The 20538-nt window shown below is 41.9% G+C and overlaps 1 protein-coding gene across 1 annotated transcript in view; it reads left to right on the top strand.

Moving 5' to 3' along the window:
- The first annotated feature begins 217 nt into the window (after positions 1-217).
- The window catches only part of myo15aa (myosin XVAa), a 44610-nt gene continuing 24289 nt past the window's right edge, over positions 218-20538 (top strand). The window contains exons 1-21 of the mRNA XM_080904239.1: positions 218-2143; positions 2503-2585; positions 2937-3000; positions 7760-7869; positions 8086-8160; positions 10383-10473; positions 10878-10981; positions 11110-11173; positions 11260-11373; positions 11490-11651; positions 11896-12009; positions 15877-15935; positions 16217-16340; positions 17494-17589; positions 18017-18148; positions 18238-18363; positions 18482-18559; positions 18654-18808; positions 18899-18944; positions 19028-19152; positions 20291-20408. Coding sequence (XP_080760365.1) covers positions 233-2143; positions 2503-2585; positions 2937-3000; positions 7760-7869; positions 8086-8160; positions 10383-10473; positions 10878-10981; positions 11110-11173; positions 11260-11373; positions 11490-11651; positions 11896-12009; positions 15877-15935; positions 16217-16340; positions 17494-17589; positions 18017-18148; positions 18238-18363; positions 18482-18559; positions 18654-18808; positions 18899-18944; positions 19028-19152; positions 20291-20408 — 3951 coding nt within the window. The 5' untranslated portion in view covers positions 218-232. The remainder of the gene's footprint in view (positions 2144-2502; positions 2586-2936; positions 3001-7759; positions 7870-8085; positions 8161-10382; positions 10474-10877; positions 10982-11109; positions 11174-11259; positions 11374-11489; positions 11652-11895; positions 12010-15876; positions 15936-16216; positions 16341-17493; positions 17590-18016; positions 18149-18237; positions 18364-18481; positions 18560-18653; positions 18809-18898; positions 18945-19027; positions 19153-20290; positions 20409-20538) is intronic.

Raw genomic sequence — 20538 nt, 5'->3', positions numbered from 1 at the left:
TCCACAGCCCTTGCAGCAACAATCTCCAATGCTGTCCCGTTCTGCATCTCCCATGCACCATTTGTCTCATCCACCCTCCCCTTTGCCTCACAGGGCAATGAGTCCCCATGGTTTCAGACCAGCATCTTTTCAGCCTCCTGTTCCTAATGCTAATATTTCTCTTGCTACTTTTCCACCATCACAGAATATCACTCATTATGACTATACATTGATGGAGCCAGGCCCATCTCCAATGCTTACAAATGCTTTACCAAACGGTCAAATTGTAGGCTCACCCTTTCCTACCTCTCCTCTCCCTTACTCCACTATAGCTCACACTTCACCTTTACAAAGGCCCAGCTCCCCACAAACACAACATGAGATTTACCCTCAGAGCCTCCCTCAACTTACACCCTCATCACCTAATCTTGGACGCACACTCCAGAACCCTTACCTGCACAATGTCAGCAACACCACAGCTTTTCAGAGGAGCCCGTTACCTGTCATGCCTGGTGGACAGGAGGAGATATCAGCTAATGTACAGGAGAGCCAGATGATGCCCCAGTATCCCACTGCTGGTCTATCCAATGCTTTAATGCAGAACTCACGCCTACGGAGTGCCTCCTACTCATTTCCTCTGCAACGCAATGCCAACCTCTATACAACAGTTCTCACGCCACCTGAAGCAGCAGTCCCTCTTGCCCCTTCTGTCCCTTCCTCCCCACAGTTGTCCCCTGCTATGCTGACCTCTCAGCTACGTAATGCTTCTTTTGCTTCACCATTTCAGCGACAACCCTCCCCCACATTGCCAGGCTCACCTGCTCCTCCACCTTCCCCACAACAACAAGGAGGTGTCAGAGGTAGCTCCCCACTTCTCTCAGGTGGATTGCGAACTTCACACATCCAGGGATCCATGTTCAAGCTTCCAGGTGGCACTTTGACAATGTCCCGGGGCCCTGTTGAGACTCCAGTTAACACTGATAGTGTAGGTGGTGTTAGCAGTGGGATGCTCTCTAATGCCTTACAGAACCAAAGCCTACATCGGGCGACCTATAGACTACCCGATGGCTCTTTTGTCACAAGAAATGAACCTGCTGAACATGTCTCAGGTCCATCTCCACTGTCTTCCCCTATGCTGTCCTCTGCTTTGCTCAATCCCAATTTGCGACAAGCCACATATCGTTTACCTGATGGTACACTTGTTACCAGGACAGAGTCCACACCTGCACCCTCCCTTTCCTCTTCTACACTCTCCTCTGCTCTTCTCAATGCTAATGTTCGTAACGCCTCTTATCGATTACCAGACAGTTCATTTCTCACACGTCCAGGAGAGCAGACGCAGAGTGCAGAGAGCTCAGTAGCCTCCCCTGGGCTTTCTAGCGCCCTGATGAATGCTAACTTGCGTAAGGCAAAGTTTCAGCTCCCAGAAGGATCTTCATTGTTCTCACGGAACCAAGCTCAACCTTCTTCCTCTGCTTCTTCCGGCCCTGTCCTTTCTGGTGCATTGTTAAAAACCAACATCCGTGGTGCCTCTTATAGGCTTCCAAACACATCATTATTTAAGCAGCCTGGATCTACTGATGCCTCTCAACCGCGCTCACTTGACCTTTCCAATGCTCTTCGCAACCAGAACCTCCGATCTGCCACTTACCGTTTGCCAGACGGAACTCTCATGACCCGCCCTCAGCCGGCTTCGACACCCAAAGCGCTTGACCTATCTAATGCCTTATCAAAAAACCCAAACCTTCGTGGGGCGAAATACCGCCTCCCTGATGGCAATATCATGACACGACTCGGTGCCCCCAAAGCACCAGAACCTCGAACACTCAACCTATCTGGTGCTTTGCAGAACCCTCACCTTCGGGGGGCCTCCTTTCGCCTACCCTCCTCATATGCAGTAGTATCACCCCAGGTGCAAGGATCTGGCCCTAGACAGCACTGGGCACAGAACGCTGGAGTTGAAGCCCAACAAGATGAAGATGTGTGGGGGGCAGAGAGGGTTTTACCTCATGGGACAGTCCAAAACTTAAATAAGTGGTCCATGTATGGTGAAGGGGAGCTGCTGGACCCCCGCAGCTTGATGGGACAGGAAGGCTTGGGGAATGAGCAAGGAGAATGGAATCTCCGCAGGGAGGGGGAACCACATGGGCAGTGGTTTGACAAGGTAATTTCTAAAAACGAATGTGGCATGACAAAACTATGTATCCACAATGGCTAAAATTGTCATGGTGTCAACCTGTGAAGTGCTTTTGTTTATGCAGCGAGTTCGAAATATCTAGTGTAACATTAGAGTGAAAAAGTTCCATAAATGATTAGGTATGTCTTGATGTTTTTGTTTTGAAAAAGCAGAATGTTTTGCTAAACAGCAAAAAAGGTAAAAATTTCTGAAATGTTTTTCATAAAGTTTGAGGGTAAGCAACTAATAATAATTCAAAAGTAAGAGAATCAACAGTTCCTTGTGAGTGAATGTGTTCTTGTAACATGTACTTGCATTTAATTTCTGAATGTCTGTGCTTGTTTTAGATGTATGCAATCAGAAGCCTGCCCACAATGGTTCAGCGGGAGCAAAGAGAGGAAAATGGTGTTGAAGATATGACACAGCTAGAGTAAGTTAAAAACAAAAATGCCACAGTACACCACAGTTACACTTAGAACAAAGCAGTGGGGACCTTGAACACTGTCTGGTTGTTCAGTATTTGTATATATTTAAGTCATATTTTTGGTTATCAGATTATGGAGGCAATGCATTGTGCTCAGCAGGCAGTGTTGCACAACACATTTTATAACACCTTTATAACTAAAGAATGATGAAAGGGTGGAGAAAGTATTTGGCTGTAAGAAAAAAAAAGCTCAATTTAAATTCAGTTGAACTCAAACATGAAAAAATAGTGTGGTTTTGGGTTGCTTTTTTTGTTCATAACCCCATAAATAATACTCTAATTGCTTCTTTCCCCTAGTGACATGCATGAAGTGGCTGTTCTGCTGAACATAAGGAAAAGGTTTGAGAGAGAGGTTATTTATGTAAGTATTTAAAGTATTTAAGCAATACACACATTGCAAAAACAACCCTAAGGATGTTTTTTTGTTTTTGTCTTTGCAGCACTCATGTATGGTCAAGTTATCTTGTTGTCTTAAAATTTTCCTTAATTTTTATTTAGTTGGATGACAAAAACGTTGTCTATAAACATCTATGGCTACTTCACAAACTACATTGAGTTTGAAAGACAAACAAAACCTGACCTGTAAACCTTGGGTTACACCAAAAAGCGTACATTTTTAACCTGGAATCAAGAGTTATAAAAGGGACATAGTGCATGTATTTAATTCTTTGGTCAATAATTTTAGATACCAGTTTTAATACACATTGTAGCCAGATGGATTTACATCTTGGCTGTACATCTAAATTGACCCACAGGCTGATCATTTAACCTACGTCTGCTGCCTTTAGCAGTACTTGCTGTGTATGGCGTTATTTTTGTGCCACTATTCTGAGCGCATGTAAAAACAAATTGCAGGTGCAGGTGTTGCATTTTGAGGAGAAATTTATTTTGAGTGAAGAAAAGCTAAATTAGAGTGAACAAAATTCATTGCTGCGTGCAAAAAATGTATTTCAGTGTTTGCTATTATCCACACACACACACACAATAGCAGCCCCTCTCGCTCAGTTTTTGCATTTGTGCTCGCTCGCAATGTGTTGCTCGCGCTCTCAACATTTCTGCCTGTGCGTGCTCAACTCTTTCTGTACACCGCTATATTTGTGCCACAAAACCAGCCAATCACAGACTTGGATGCAAAAAAAATCTGATTGGCTGTTTTGGTCTCCAATCAGTTCGAAATGACGAAATGCAATATCCCAGAATCCATTTCGTCCAAAACTCAAACGAGGCAGTGGCGGAGGAACACAGAGTGGCGGAGTTTGAAATATTACTCTTTCTGGGTCACAAAATAAACTTTTAAGATATTTTCATGCGAGAATGGTGCTGTGTAAACTTCAAATATCTGCTCGATTTATCGAGACATCACATATTTGCATAAGTGCTCTAACGTTTTCGGAGATGCCTGTTACCCACCAGCTGACCTGGTGGTCACTCGGGTTAAACATAATATAAAAAGCTGAACTGACAAAAAATCGGCCGACTGCACCACCAGGTATTATAGGAAAAACCATAAAGCCTTTCAACTAAAACAAACGCTGTTGTGACAGTGATGTACACTGTCTTGTTGGTATATATGTATGATTTGTATCACCTTCATGTTTCCCTCTCACCACATATCCAAACCGATATCATGACCAGCAGCTTTTACAGCTGTGGCTCCAGCAAACATCAGCTGATACTAGAAAGTAATATTAAATAAATTCTAACAACAGCTTATCAAGCTTGAACGTGCTGCTGTTGTTTAGCGCGACATCCGCTGGTTTCCTGTTTCTGGTGCAAAGTGGGCGATAAACAAACAAGAGAGACGATCAGCTGATCATTGATCAGTTTCATGATTGAAATAGCAACAGGAGAGGGAGGGGGAGAGAATGAGAGAAGAAGAGGAGCTGTGCGTTCCTTTTCCCCTCAATACGGATGTATTGTAATTGGTCCAGCCCAGAGTTGATCATGACCAACTGGCTAATCCACCACCTTTCATTGTTTATATTGTTACAAAAACAAACATAAAAATGAAAAATCACCATCGGCCCACCGGGCCAATGTCCGGTATGCCCAACGGCCAGTCCAGCTATGCGGTCAGCTGGTGGGTAACAGGCATCGAAAGAGTAATATTTCAAACTCCTCCACTCTGTGTTCCTCCGCCACTGCCTCGTTTGAGTTTTGGACGAAATGGATTCTGGGATATTGCATTTCATCATTTCGAACTGATTGGAGACCAAAACAGCCAATCAGATTTTTTTTGCATCCAAGTCTGTGATTGGCTGGTTTTGTGGCACAAATATAGCGGTGTACAGAAAGAGTTGAGCACGCACAGGCAGAAATGTTGAGAGCGCGAGCAACACATTGCGAGCGAGCGCAAATGCAAAAACTGAGCGAGAGGGGCTGCTATTGTGTGTGTGTGTGTGTGGATAATAGCAAACACTGAAATACATTTTTGCAAGCAGCAATGAATTTTGTTCACTCTAATTTAGCTTTTCTTCTCTCAAAATAAATTTCTCCTCAAAATGCAACACTTGCACCTGCAATTTTTTTTTACATGCGCTCAATTTTTTTTACGTGCGCTCAGAATAGTGGCACAAAAATAATGCCATAGCTGTGGGGTTCATGCAGTCCTGGTCACCAAAAACATCGCCTGTCAAGTTAAATGTCTATGATATTTCAGGATTTTTTTTGTAATTCTTTATTCAATATTTGGTGGTGACTAAATGATGACAGTACGGTGGCCCTGAGAGGCCAAATGGACTGCAACTTAAGAAAACACCAGCAATAAGAAAAATGCTGCAAAAGCACACAAAACACAACAGAAATAGGAAAAAACACAAGGGAAGTGTTTCTGGGGAGACAATAACCCGACAGACCAGTTCCAGGAACCCAAAACATGGTAGGCGTGTTTTATCATGATTCATATAATACTGATGACGGATTTTTAGGCTAATAGTTAGGCTAACACACTTAGCTCTCATCTTTTCTTTCCTCACAAAACCGATAGATCCTCCACTTCTGTTAAGTGTCTTCCAGCGCAATTCTTAACATATTTTGGTTCCTGCAGCTGGTCCGTCAGATCTCCCCAGAAACACTTCCCTTGTGCTTTTGGATATCTGTTTTTTCCTATTTCCGTTGTCGTTTTTCCTGTTTCTGTTGTGTTTTGTGTCCTTTTGCAGCGTTTTTCTTATTGCTGGTGTTTTCTTAAGTTGCAGTCCGTTTGGCCTCTCAGGGCCACCGTACGACAGATACAAATTTTGATGTCTTTTAAATTCCACGCAGGTGATGTACAGGGAGTGCAGAATTATTAGGCAAGTTGTATTTTTGAGGAATAATGTTATTATTGAACAACAACCATGTTCTCAATGAACCCAAAAAAAATCATTAATATCAAAGCTGAATGTTTTTGGAAGTCGTTTTTAGTTTGTTTTTAGTTTTAGCTATTTTAGGGGGATATCTGTGTGTGCAGGTGACTATTACTGTGCATAATTATTAGGCAACTTAACAAAAAACAAATATATACCCATTTCAATTATTTATTTTTACCAGTGAAACCAATATAACATCTCCACATTCACAAATATATATTTCTGACATTCAAAAACAAAACAAAAACAAATCAGCGACCAATATAGCCACCTTTCTTTGCAAGGACACTCAAAAGCCTGCCATCCATGGATCCTGTCAGTGTTTTGATCTGTTCACCATCAACATTGCGTGCAGCAGCAACCACAGCCTCCCAGACACTGTTCAGAGAGGTGTACTGTTTCCCCTCCTTGTAAATCTCACATTTGATGATGGACCACAGGTTCTCAATGGGGTTCAGATCAGGTGAACAAGGTGGCCATGTCATTAGTTTTTCTTCTTTTATACCCTTTCTTGCCAGCCACGCTGTGGAGTACTTGGACGCGTGTGATGGAGCATTGTCCTGCATGAAAATCATGTTTTTCTTGAAGGATGCAGACTTCTTCCTGTACCACTGCTTGAAGAAGGTGTCTTCCAGAAACTGGCAGTAGGACTGGGAGTTGAGCTTGACTCCATCCTCAACCCGAAAAGGCCCCACAAGCTCATCTTTGATGATACCAGCCCAAACCAGTACTCCACCTCCAGCTTGCTGGCGTCTGAGTCGGACTGGAGCTCTCTGCCCTTTACCAATCCAGCCACGGGCCCATCCATCTGGCCCATCAAGACTCACTCTCATTTCATCAGTCCATAAAACCTTAGAAAAATCAGTCTTAAGATATTTCTTGGCCCAGTCTTGACGTTTCAGCTTGTGTGTCTTGTTCAGTGGTGGTCGTCTTTCAGCCTTTCTTACCTCGGCCATGTCTCTGAGTATTGCACACCTTGTGCTTTTGGGCACTCCAGTGATGTTGCAGCTCTGAAATATGGCCAAACTGGTGGCAAGTGGCATCTTGGCAGCTGCACGCTTGACTTTTCTCAGTTCATGGGCAGTTATTTTGCGCCTTGGTTTTTCCACACGCTTCTTGCGACCCTGTTGATTATTTTGAATGAAACGCTTGATTGTTCGATGATCACGCTTCAGAAGCTTTGCAATTTTGAGACTGCTGCATCCCTCTGCAAGATATCTCACTATTTTTGACTTTTCTGAGCCTGTCAAGTCCTTCTTTTGACCCATTTTGCCAAAGGAAAGGAAGTTGCCTAATAATTATGCACACCTGATATAGGGTGTTGATGTCATTAGACCACACCCCTTCTCATTACAGAGATGCACATCACCTAATATGCTTAATTGGTAGTAGGCTTTCGAGCTTATACAGCTTGGAGTAAGACAACATGCATGAAGAGGATGATGTGGACAAAATACTCATTTGCCTAATAATTCTGCACTCCCTGTATGTTGAACGTGACAAACAGTGAAAGATAGCATTTGCAGGGGGATAGTGAAATGCACATATAGTAACACAGAAAATCAAAAGAATTGGGATTTATAATAAGTGTTTTTAAAACATATATTAATAATTGTGGTATGTGTGACAATGTTCATGAAAAGTTTTTGTTCAGATTGGTCCACGTGTTAAGGGATAGATAGGGTACACAGACACATGTTCCTACACACATACACTATGATCATTATGGTAAAATTACTTTCTTTGTGAACCTCTTCTTTCTTTTTTGTCCAGACATACATAGGCAGCATTCTGGTGTCTGTGAACCCCTATAAGATGCAAAACACCTATGGGACAGACATGGTGCTCATGTACAAGGGCTGTGCCTTGGGAGAAAACCCTCCGTAAGTTATTTTCACTCTAAAATTGTTGAACCGTGAACCTTATATTTAAAAAACAAAACAATAAATGTCAAATTATTAAGTATGTTTCATCCATGCTGACAGCTGTAAATAACTGTCAGCAACAGAGGATCAAAGTGCAGAAAGAGGGAAGCAGAATACTTTGTTGCGCTTCCTTTAAGAGTCTGAAGGCTTGTTGTGTATCTCTTTCTCCTTCAGGCATTTGTTTGCCATAGCAAACGCTGCTCATTCCCAAATGATGGATGCCAAAAAAAAACAGGTCATAATAATCAGGTAAGAGGCTGACTCTCATTGTTTCTTCAGTCACTTTCTCTGTAAATATGAATCAGACAACAGAGACGTGCATGCAGTTAATTATACGGTGCATTGTATTTTTAACATCTGAGTCTTGCAATGTGAAGCTTTTCTTTTGTATCCTTTGATATATCATTGGTAACCTTTCAAGGTTGTCCGTGAAGCTTCTTGGTTAAAGGTTTCCATCTACAGATGGATTAGTGTTTGTAAATTCATGAGTGTCTGTCTGTGGTTTACTGGCCAGCAAACTTAAGATGGAGTGTTTTGCTCCATGTCAGAACTGATCTCTTGGAAGAAAAAACACACACACACACAAACACACACACGCACATAAACCAGTGAAGTTAAATTTACCAACACTTGAGTGTGACTTCATTTAGTGGCTGCGCTCATCTGTGAAAACAAACACACCGACATCCAGAGGTTTGCACAAACATAGGTCTATGCTTTTGGATATGACAAAAGACACTCATAATATACACATAAACGCACACTCACACATGCACACGCCCTCACAAACCTGGAACACTTTAGCCGTATTCGGAAGGAGACACCTGTAAGGAAAGCCCAGCCAGGTCTGAGTTGGAGCAGGTTATGTTTCAGAGGTGTGTGTGTGTGTTTGTGTGTGAGTACATTTGTGCGGGCTGTGTGCTTGCAAGTGTGTCTTTGTGTTTCAGTTAGTATGTGTTAAGGGGTAACTGAGGTCTGGTGTACAGTGACCAATAATGGTCCTGTTTTTAGCTAAGCAGCCATTGAGCTGAAACCCTATGCTGGAATGCGGTGAAGGTGCCAGCATCCCTAAATGCACACACACACACACACACACACACACACACACACACACACACACACACACACACACACACACACACACACACACACACACACACACACACCCTTTGGCCAAGCTTACATAATGGTGGTATTTAGTGCTTGGCAATGGTAGATCAATGGACCTGTGTGTGCATGTGTGTGAAACTCTTTCAGGTGGTTTAATGCAAAAGTGGAACCGAAGCCTTGCCTAATGCAAGATTAGCCTTGTCTCACATCACTTAGTCAATTAAGTCAAACACTCTGCAAGCACCACCACAGAGGTGAAAAGGATCAAATAATGGACGCTCTAAATGATTTCTGGAAGTCCTGAGAAGCTGTGCTCTAATTCAGGGTAATGTTCACACTTGGTGAGCTTTTCCTTGCATCAAACCTGTTTTTGTATTTCCACTAGTAGAATGCAGATGATCAAAATAGTTCAGAGTTATTTTTGCCTACCATTAAAGAATATAATCTTTTACACTGCTCAAAAATAAAAGGAACACTTTTTATTCAGAGTATACCATCAAGTTAGTTAAACTTCTGGGATGTCAGCATGACTGGTTTGGTGGTGGGTCAGGGATGGTCTGGGGGGGCATATCCATGGAAGACACACCTCTACAGGCTAGGCACTGACACCATGACTGGCGTTACATATCGGGATGAAATCCTTGGACCCACTGATACACCCAACTCTGGTGCAGTGGATACTGGATTCCTCCTGCTGCTCAACTCATGTACCAAGAGTATGTAGGCAGTTCCTGGAGGATGAAGGATCTGATACCATTCACTGGCCCCCACGTTTGCCTGACCTAAATCCAATAGAACACCTCTGGGACATTATGTTTCAGTCCATCCGACGCTGCCAGACTGCACCTCAGACGGTCCAGGAGCTCAGTGATGCCTTGGCCCAGATCTGGGAAGAGATCCCCCAGGACACCATCTGTCTCATTAGGAACACCCCCCGACGTAGTCAGGCATGCATGGAATCATTTCTATCACTTGATGTGCCATCATTTCATTGAGCACATTGCCCAGTCCATATCTGTGTAGATATCAGCATCATTTCTTTCCACTGAGATCAGTGTTTCCAAAGTGTTCCTTTATGGAAATGGCACCTCATAATTAACCCATCATGGCTGTATAACAATAAAGCTTTTTGTATCTGGGCTTTGAAAAAGCACACACAAATTTTAAACATTAAAAACTGGGCATTGTAATGTTTGATAAGCTCAGTTTGTATGCACTAATATTCAAACTTTCCAGGTGCTGGTTATCTGAGGAAAAGTTGTCTCCAGCTCAGCTGAGCACTGGGGCAGTTCTTGATTGTTTTCATTGCCGTGTTGATGGGTTTTCTGTATTCCCAGTGAGACTCTGTTACTGTGTTTCAGTGGGGAGAGTGGGTCTGGAAAAACCGAGTCCACCAAACTCATCCTTCGCTACCTAGCAGCTGTACTTCACAAAACTAATCTTGCGCAACAGGTATGCACACACACTTCCTGACATGAATAAAGAACTGCCATCAGAGTTGGATATTTGCAAACTAAGACACTCAAAGTTTTCCTTCTTGTAATGACGACTAATGTGCTTGTGCATATTTTTTATTTGCCTGTATCTCCGGTGGCTTTCCTTGGGTGCAGATTGAGGTAGTTGGGGTTTTCTGCATGCTGCGTGTTTTATATTTTACAAGTAATTTTCATCAATGGCCATAAGAATATCAGGTTACTGTGTTTTGCCGTGGTGTGTTTTTCTATGATTCATTTGGCCAGACATTCCCACTGAAACAGCTTCTTTCCTGTGTGTTGTACAGTTACAGTTACTGCTCCCTTTATAAGGCGATCTGATAAAGGTTTATATATTGTTTGTGTGTTTGGCATCCCTGATAGATACTTGAGGCAGCTCCTCTTCTGGAATCTTTTGGAAATGCCAAAACCGTGCGGAACGATAATTCCAGTCGCTTTGGGAAGTACATTGAGGTCTTTATGGAGAAGTGAGTTGTTTTTTTTTTTAAAAAGCAACAAGCAAAACTTTGACCTCTGCTCTGATCTCACTCCAGCTTCTTTTACTTCTGAAGCTGCTTCTTTTTCACGTGTGTTTTCTGATTCCTTGTTTTCCCAGTGGTAGGATCAGTGGTGCCATAACCTCTCAGTATCTGCTGGAAAAATCCCGCATCGTCTTTCAGGTGAGGCAAGCTGACACAAAGGTCTCGATAGCTTGTTTATTTCTGTATATGGAAGTGTTGCTGTAAATGTGCCGCGTGTGCTTCAGGCCAAAAATGAGAGGAACTATCACATCTTCTACGAGATGCTGGCAGGTCTTCCTTCGCAGCAGAAGCAGGCCTTCTATCTACAAGAAGCTGAAACCTACTATTACCTCAACCAGGTAGAAGATAGTTTGAGTTTGATCATCATCATTGTCAGTGATTTTGGGTCACGACCCTTCCAAAAATCCTTCTCGGGTCACGTTTAGCACTGCTGGTCTTCTCGTTCTGCACACAGGGAGAGGATTGTGGGATAAAAGGGAAGAACGATGCAGAGGACTTTCTACGTCTGCTTTCTGCCATGGAAATCCTTCACTTCACTGCGGATGACCAGTCATCCATCTTTAGAGTCCTGTCTTCCATACTGCACCTGGGCAATGTTTACTTTCAGAGGCATGAGGTGTGAATTATTTTATTTCTCAGGTTTTTCTCGTATGTCATCCCTTTTTTTAAATTTTGATTAATATAATAATAAGGTGCAAAGTGTTCAGTCACCTAGACTAATGAGTTAAATTCTAAAATAAACTAAACTTTATCAGGACAATAAAAACTATGTAAGATAAGCAGCAAAGATTTTCCCACAGGTAATTCTTCTTTTCTTTTTTCTTTTCTTTTTGCATTTCTATTTTCCTCCTGAACTGCAGGCTGATGGCCAGGAGGTGGCGTCAGTGGTTAGCACTCAGGAGATCAGAGTAGTCGCAGAGCTGCTGCAGATCTCACCAGAAGGACTACAGAAAGCCATCACCTACAAAGTCACAGTCAGTATCAAACCGTGTCCCGTCTGCATGTGCACTGATGTTCTGTCTTTTGTTCGTTCAGTGCTTGAAAACAACAAGCATAGCACTGCAGTCTGTGACATTCCTGAACCTGGAGGTGATTTTTCTACATTGTCAACAGGAAGGTTTCTACCTTACTTACACAGCTGTGGTTACATTAAAGGCATTGTATCGCCCAGAGTGTCGCTTACGCAGACACAAAGGAGACACATGTGTTGATGCCACACACAGAGTGAAAGAATGAAAGACAAGAAAGAGGCAAACTGCTGTCATCGACCTGCTTGGATGGTTCTTTTCTCATCCTGACCTCCTCTGGTCGGTTATTAGGATCGTTTCTAGCCAACCTGACTATTTCTATAAAGCAGGGGGTTTTGTGGAGTATTTGGTTATCAATTCCAATGAACCATGCATGTTTTAAAGGGGAATTTAAATATATTGGAGTGCAAAACATTGGAAGATACTTTGTATATGTTTGCGTTTTAAGGCCTTAAACAGAACAATGAATTTAGAAGTGAAAGAATTGAAAAACAAATCAAACATGTGCATATAGCAGCCTGTAAACTAGGAGAGCCTTCAGCATTTGTGAAGGAGGTGCATGATTATTTATCGAAGGACTTCACTGCTGATTTAGTTTAAATCTAGGACAGCTCATAGCTCTGTGTAGTGCAGGAGAGTGACTCAGTTTATCAAAGATTTATTGGAGGAGTCTGATTAAAATTGTTCCCTTTTTTAAAAAAAAGTTTTGATTCCTTTATTAAGAGCCAAACATTCAACCCAGTAACTTTTTTGACCCAGCTGATAAACTACCAGCAAAATGGCAGACATCCTCAAGTGAATGTACAGCATGAAAAAAAAGTCTAAAACTGAGTTTTGCAACTTTAGCTTTTACCTTTGTTGGTGTATTAGTGGTATTCAAATAAATGCAGATGTGCCTTTAATAGGTCACTTTTAATGATCTGTATCACTTTCACATGGTGAAAACAAGACTTTGCAACATTATACACAAACAGCACAATTTGATTAAGCTCTTGACATCATTGAGGAGGAAACGTCTCTCACCAGGACCAAGATCAGGAAGGGCAGCCATCTGCCTCAGCCAGTGAAGGCAAAAGGGGCAAAAAAGTATGATGCACAGACAATATATATAAAAAAAAAAAAAAACCAAAAAACAAGGACGGGTCAGTCTAAATTAATTCAGTTCTATTCAGTTTTATTTTATATATGGATCAAATCACAACAGTTGCCCCAAGACACTTTATATTGTAAGCTAAAGACCCTAAAATAACACAGAGGAAACAGAGAACAACAATAACCCTCTGTTAGCAAACACTTGGGAACAGTGGGAAGGGAAAACTCCCTTTTTACAGGAAGAAACTTCCAGCAGAAAGAGCCTCAGGGAGGAGCAGCCATCTGCTGTGACCGTTTGGGCCTGAGCGGTGGAGACAGGACAAAAGACAGACTGTGGAAGAGAGCCAGAGATTATTAATAACTAATCATTAAATGGAGACTCCTAAAACGAGTGACTGAAACCATCAACTCAGCAGGAAATTGTATAGAGTGGTCAAGTCAGAAAGTCCTCTTTCTTATAGGCCTCTATAGGTCTGAATGTCTTTTTTGCAGCCATCTGGTGGTCTGCAGTTAGAATGCAATTTGAGGGCACTTTCACACTGGTTTAATTTTTCCAACCCAGAACAGGAGGCAGCCCACAGCGCTGGAGACTCGCAAGGGGGAAAGCATGAATGTAAACGGCTGCACACATCCACACATCCTCGATACATCAGAGGACACAGAAAAAATTCATATATAGTATTTAGACTGAGCTATGCTATTTTAAAAGGGAAAGCATCTTTTTACTTCTTTTATTTTTAGTGTGCTGCAGAGATGAACAGCCACATTCAGCTTATAGCTCCAGGGCGTGAATCTGTCAGTCATGCTTTTGTTGTGATTTCAGCTTTTTATGCTTCTGGTTTTTGAATCTAACCAGCTGGGAATCCTCTTTGTCCAAAGAACGCAGTTACTTATTTCCACGAGGCTTTGCTGTTTGCATCTTAGTGTCTTCATTTCTATACCTTACACATTCTCCTGCATAAAGAAGAAATGCTGTTTTGTTTTCATGTGAACTTTCTTGAGGTCCATTGAATTCAAACTGGGACAGGATGGTAAATTGGTCATTTTTTTTATGCTCTGAAGGAACTTCTTTAAAAACAGTAAACAGTTAGGTGGTGACAATTTTAAAACCTAGATTGTTTGCAGTACAAATAAATAAATTTGGTTCCATTTTTCCTTATTGTTGCCCACATGGTCAAGTGTGATTAAAAAACAAACTATTTTTGTTATTAATTCCAAACTAACCCAAACTGAGTGTGGAGAAGTGTCACAATACCAGTAAGTATTAAAACCAGAGAGCATAAAAACCTTTGCAGAAGCCTGGCTTTACTTGAACTTATCTCCTTTATTATTTTAAAGCAGCATAAGAGATTTCACAGCTCCAGAAAGTTTGATGGAGCTTTTGAAGGAACTGTCAGTGTTAACAGCGCAGTTAAAGGACTTGCACGTGACTTACAATAGCCAAAAAAAGAGAGGACCCTCCATCGCATTTGCTGTTCAGTTATCCTTAATTACCAGTACATGAGCTATTGATGTGGTCATTATCATCCAGCTAGGAAATGAAGTGAATCCATACCAAATCCAGGAAAGGAACAATTAAAATATCCCACTGTCCATACAAGTGTTCCAGTTGGTCATCCACCTATTTGTGTATTTCCTTGTTTGCTTAATTTCCATCATATCCATGAACAAAGTAGAAAAAAAACATATTTTTTTGTTAAGCAAAGTATTTCTCCTCTTAGTATTTCGTTTTTTGGATCCATTTTCTTTTATGTGTAAGTGTCCAGTAGTTTCTCTGTCCGGTTTAAGGGCTGATTCAACTCGTCCTGACCCCTCTGGTGCTGCCTCTGGTGAGGAATGAGGGTGATGGGAGAATTAAAAGAGAGAAACATCTAATTATCACCCACCTTATATCTTCCACATACACATGCTCCTATACACTAACCAAGGACCTTTTGTATAATTGAATTCCTAATTACAAAGGTGCCTGAGTAACAGGAGAGGGGTGAGTCGTACCCACTCATTTCCTCTCACTGGAGGAATCATGTGTACACATTAGTGTCTTTGTGTGAGCGCACACGTGTGTGTGTGTGTGTGTGTGTGTGTGTGTGTGTGTGTGTGTGTGTGTGTGTGTGTGTGTGTGTGTGTGTGTGTGTGTGTGTGTGTGAGTGATAATTAAGTGTGTTTGGCAAGAGAGGGTCTCAAGTCTCAAAGCATTCTTTATCTGATCAGATCTCAAGTTTAAGACACCCGAATCAATGAATAAGAGAGTAGAAGAAAGGGAAGAAGGGAAGAGCTGAAAGGATGCAAAGGAGTGGATACAAATATAGGAAAAGAAGTTAAATAGGAAGCAGTTCAGTAAAAACAAAGGGTGAAAAGCCTAACTCTTCAGCCCAGAACTTATGGCGTCCTGTTGTGATTCTTCAATTGCAGAAGAAAAAGTTCTGCTTCTATAAAATATATATTACAGTGCAGGAAAAAAAAAAGGAAAAACAGGCTGGAAGAAGCAGGAAGCAGGTGGAGGATAAGACCACCTGATCTGTCAGCCCAAGATGAGAGCCTCACCACAGTTACTGAACAGGCACCAATGAGGGGCACATTAGCAGGAAATTTGGGTGCAATTCCATTTTTAATTTGAACTTAAAGCCTTTCAACTTCAAACCAAGATGAAAGGAGGCTTGAGACTCTATATTATCAGGTAGACGCCTGCGTAAAACGTGCTGACTTAATGTTTTTTCACAGGAAACAATGAGGGACAAGATCTACACCCCTCTGAGTGTAGAAAGTGCTATTGATGCCAGGTGAGAGACAGCTACACACAGAACATGCCGTGCATAAAAAATCATTACATTTATTACCGTTAATTTATTTAAATAACATGTTTGCATCTTTATCATTATGTATGCATGCACACTAATACATGTGCACTAAATTACTAACACATATGCAATCTTAAAATCCCTTTTGTCTTAAAGTCTTACCTAATAAAATTCTTGCTAATAACAATGCATATGTTTTCTTTCTCCTTTTTAATTTCTTATATCATTGTGTCACTCGCTGCCCACCACTCACACACATCCAGAGATGCTGTTGCCAAGATCCTATATTCGCTGCTCTTCCGCTGGTTAACAGAGAGGATCAATGGTCAGGTGTACCCTCACCAACACACCCTCTCCATCTCCATCCTGGACATTTACGGATTTGAGGTAACGGAGCCTTGTTGTATGTTTGACCTTAAACCCCTCAGAAAAAACTAGAATGCAATGAATCCTTAGTAGGTTCTAAAATTACTTTAAACTTAATCACAGATGAATAACAGCGCATGATATATTGCACCTTGTCATTATTTATTTAATAATTATTAAGCCAAAATGAAGAGGCAGCTTTACTTCTTCTATAGGAATTATAGGAATGCTACTTTCAGCTGCTCCTTTGCCACATGGGGTCGTCGCAGCCGGCAGCTCTACGTCTTTGATTCATTAGAGTTTTGCACCAGATACCCTTCATGACACCACCCCAAAGGGGATTTGTGGCTTTGGCTGGAATTGAAGCAGCAACCTTTCACTCACACTACATCATGAGAATGATTAGTCACAAGTGGAAAGTATTAAAAACTGCTGCCAATCGACACAGGAGTGAACGACCCAGCAAATTCACCCTGAGGTCATACCGTGCAATATTCAGAAAAACTGCAAAAACCCAAGAGCTCCATCTCAACTCTACAGGCCTCAGTTAGGATGTTGAATGTTAAAGTTCATGACAGTATAGTTATAAAAAAGACTGAACAAGTGTGGCCTGTTTGGAAAGGCTCACAGAAGGAAGCCTCTTCTCTTAGGACAGTTTAAGTGTGCAAATTTGCGGTGCACGAGCAGCTTATCAACACAAACACCTGATACCAGCTGTTAAACATGTGGTGCAGGGGTGATGATTCGGCTTGTTTTCCAGCCACGGGGCCTGGACGCCTTGCAGTTACTATGTTGACTATGAACTCCTCTGTATACCGAAGTACTCTAAAGTCAGATGTAAGACTGACAGCTAAAGCTAAAGCATTTGAAATAATCCGTCGCATTCCCAGTAATGCAGTCAAAGCTTTTATTGACATAACTTATAACTATAAGAGAAAAGATTCAGATTACTATCAGCAGGGAAGGAAGGAAGGAGGGCTTAACAATGTTGCACGTTAAAGATACTCAGAGGGACATCCAGATAATCACTTTGTAGGCATGATGATGAGACAGAATTACCATAAGAATTACCATATATATATGTGTGTGTGTGTGTGTGTGTGTGTGTGTGTGTGTGTGTGTGTGTGTGTGTGTGTGTGTGTGTGTGTGTGTGTGTGTGTGTGTGGGACAACAGGATCTGGTCCTCAACAGCTTCGAGCAGCTTTGCATTAATTATGCAAACGAGTACCTGCAACTCTTCTTTAACAGGATCGTATTCAGAGAGGAACAGGTGAGTCCACGTCACACTTGCCGATGAAAAGCACACACTCACGCACTTGTCCTATAACAATTGAGGACAAAAAATGCACATATTTGAGGCATCATATGCACGCAAATGGATCTCATTAAGTGTAGATTAGTGGCATATAAACATGTGAATCCTTTGCTTATTTCAGGCGTTGGCAACGTTCAACATCAAAACAGCCATTTTACCTCCTCCTACCAAACAGCAGGAGTAAAATAGCAGCACTTGGGGGATGAGGGATAGACGGGTGGATGACAGATGTAACTGGGGGAGGATAAATGAATGTATTGCATATAGTATATGTATTAATAGGTAACCCTAACCTGTACCTCGTGAGCTGCAGGTTGCCAACATCTGGCTTAGGTAATAATGCAACTAATATTTTATGATCTTTTATGTGATCCTGTTGAAGGAGGAGTACAGCAGGGAGCAGATCCCATGGCAGGACATCACATTCAACGACAACCAGCCCTGCATCGACCTCATTGCCACTAAGCCTCATGGGATACTGAGGATTCTGGATGACCAGAGCGGTTTCCCGCAGGTGAGGATGAGGAGGAAGTACTGACAGACTTCCAGATTCCTTATATGGATTATAAAACTGGGACTTTTGGTGTGGTAATTTGTTGACAGGCAACAGACAACACTTTTCTTCAAAAGTGTCACTATCACCATGGCAGTAATCCACTGTACATGAAGCCAAAGATGCCGGTCCCAGAGTTCACAATTAAGCATTTTGCCGGGCGGGTCACTTACCAGGTACTAAGCTCCTCACTGAGATTCTCTTGGCTAGTTTCATTGTATTATAATTCATTGAAGTATTGAAAATGTGGTGAACTGTAATGACAAACAGAGTGATCATCTGTCACTGATGCAGGTTTACAAATTCCTGGATAAGAACTACGATCAGGTGCGTCAGGATGTCCTGGACCTGTTCATTCAGAGCAAGAACAAGGTCGGCTTGGTCTTAAAACTTAATCTAATCGACACAATCGCTAAGCAATGTTTTTGTAAAGTCTGTATTAATCTGTGCATTTGTGTGTTTCCAGATGGTATCGAACCTCTTCCTGGTTCATGCAGAGGCCACGGGTCAGCAGAGAGGTCACATAAGGAAGAGCAGCACAGTCACCAGAAAATACCAAGCTCCCACCGTCAGCAGCAAGTTTCAACAGTCCCTGCTGGAGCTGGTGGAGAAGATGGAGAGGTGAAGTACACATGTTCTCTCTCAGATCATAATTGGTTTTTATTGTTTTCATTAAAAAAAAATTATCATGTTTTTGTTGTTCCATTTCAGGTGCAATCCTTATTTCGTTCGCTGCATTAAGCCAAATAACATGAAGGTAGATCTTGAAGCGTCATATATTTAAAGTTAATTACCTGCACATACATTAGTGTTTCTGAGCTTTTGGACACCTGTCTTTAGCAACCAGGTGTGTTTGAGGACGAGCTGGTGAACAGCCAGCTGCGGCACTCTGGTGTCATGGAGACCATTAGGATCCGCAAAGAGGGATATCCAATCAGAATGCCATTCTATGTCTTCCTGTTCAGGTAACATGAACTCTGATCCTCAGCGTATTTGTTGAGTTTGTGAAGCTATTCAGGACTTTGTGTTCCCAAAAAAAATGAAGATAATTGATCTCACAGCTGAGGCAGAGGAGAACCTTCTATAACAGAAAATCCCAGCAATAACTGAGCAGACCGCGAAGTGGCAACTCATAGCTGATGCTCTTCTGATTTGCAAATATCATATGTCATGCCTTATTTAAGCTACTTCAACTGGTCCACAGTTGCACGTGTCTCTGCAAGTCACTTTGCAACCCAACTTTAACTAATTTTCTTCTTCTCATGCTTTGTCTGACTTAATCAGTGTCATAGCTGCTGTCATTGCGCTGCTCATTGGTGGGGTCTTGCTGCTGCCCTCCCAGTACAAAGCCATGCCACCAAAGTTTAAAATTTTAATTCATGTGTAACTTTGTTTATGGTGTTGTCTTATTTGGCAAAAAAAAAAATGAACTATGGAAGATTCTGTAACCACAACCACAACCATAAAAGCACACAAAAAGAATAATTACACATTTCACACAATATACACTACATTGACTATGAGGACACGTACACATTATACCTACAGGAGCCTTTATTACATCCCATTATAAATCCACAGCCATTCATAATGTGTCTGTTAATGCGTCCATAATGCGTTTTCCTTCCTCCACCAAATTTTACAGTTGGCACAATGCAGTTTGGTGTTCAAACCCAGACTCATCCATCAGACTGCCTGATAGAGGAATGTGATTTGTTATGCCACAGAACTATTTTCCACTGCTTCAGAGTTCAGTGGTGGCATGATTTACTCCGCCTAGCACTTGGCATTGTGTCTGGTGATCTAATGCTTAAAGCATGGCCTTCAGCTATGGAGAGCCATGAAGTGAAGCTGCCAGTACTCCAAGAGCTTTGGTGTAAGTTGGCGACCCTGCTCTGTAACTTTGCATGGTCTGAGCTACTTTGGCTCCTAAACAATGCAACTGTTAAACAACAGTTTAACAGCTGATCGTGACCCAATACCTCTGTCCATATTACGTGTCTGAATTGCGACACAGTCAGTATCAATTTATATCAGTACTTCTTTTTTAAAAATCACTATTATCGACTGAGCACCCCTAATTTGAATGTGTGTCTCTGTCAGGTACAAGTCCCTGGCGGGGATACAGACACTTCCTGTGGCAAATGGAGAGAACTGTGTGTTGTTGCTCGGTAAACTGTGTCCTCTCCGACCAGGAGCCTACCATGTTGGAGTCACAAAGGTGAGCTTGTTCACATTAAGCCTCACAGTTAAAGACAGACCCAGCACCAACTGCTGGTCTAATGGCTGAGTAGAGATTGTTTTCCTGCTTTGTAGCTTGAAATTTGAGATACTATGGTTTGTTGGATCAA

Source organism: Rhamphochromis sp. 'chilingali', assembly GCF_963969265.1.
Source record: "Rhamphochromis sp. 'chilingali' genome assembly, chromosome: 15".
NCBI classification, from domain to species: Eukaryota; Metazoa; Chordata; class Actinopteri; order Cichliformes; family Cichlidae; genus Rhamphochromis; species Rhamphochromis sp. 'chilingali'.
This window is presented reverse-complemented; position numbering and strand designations above follow the sequence as displayed.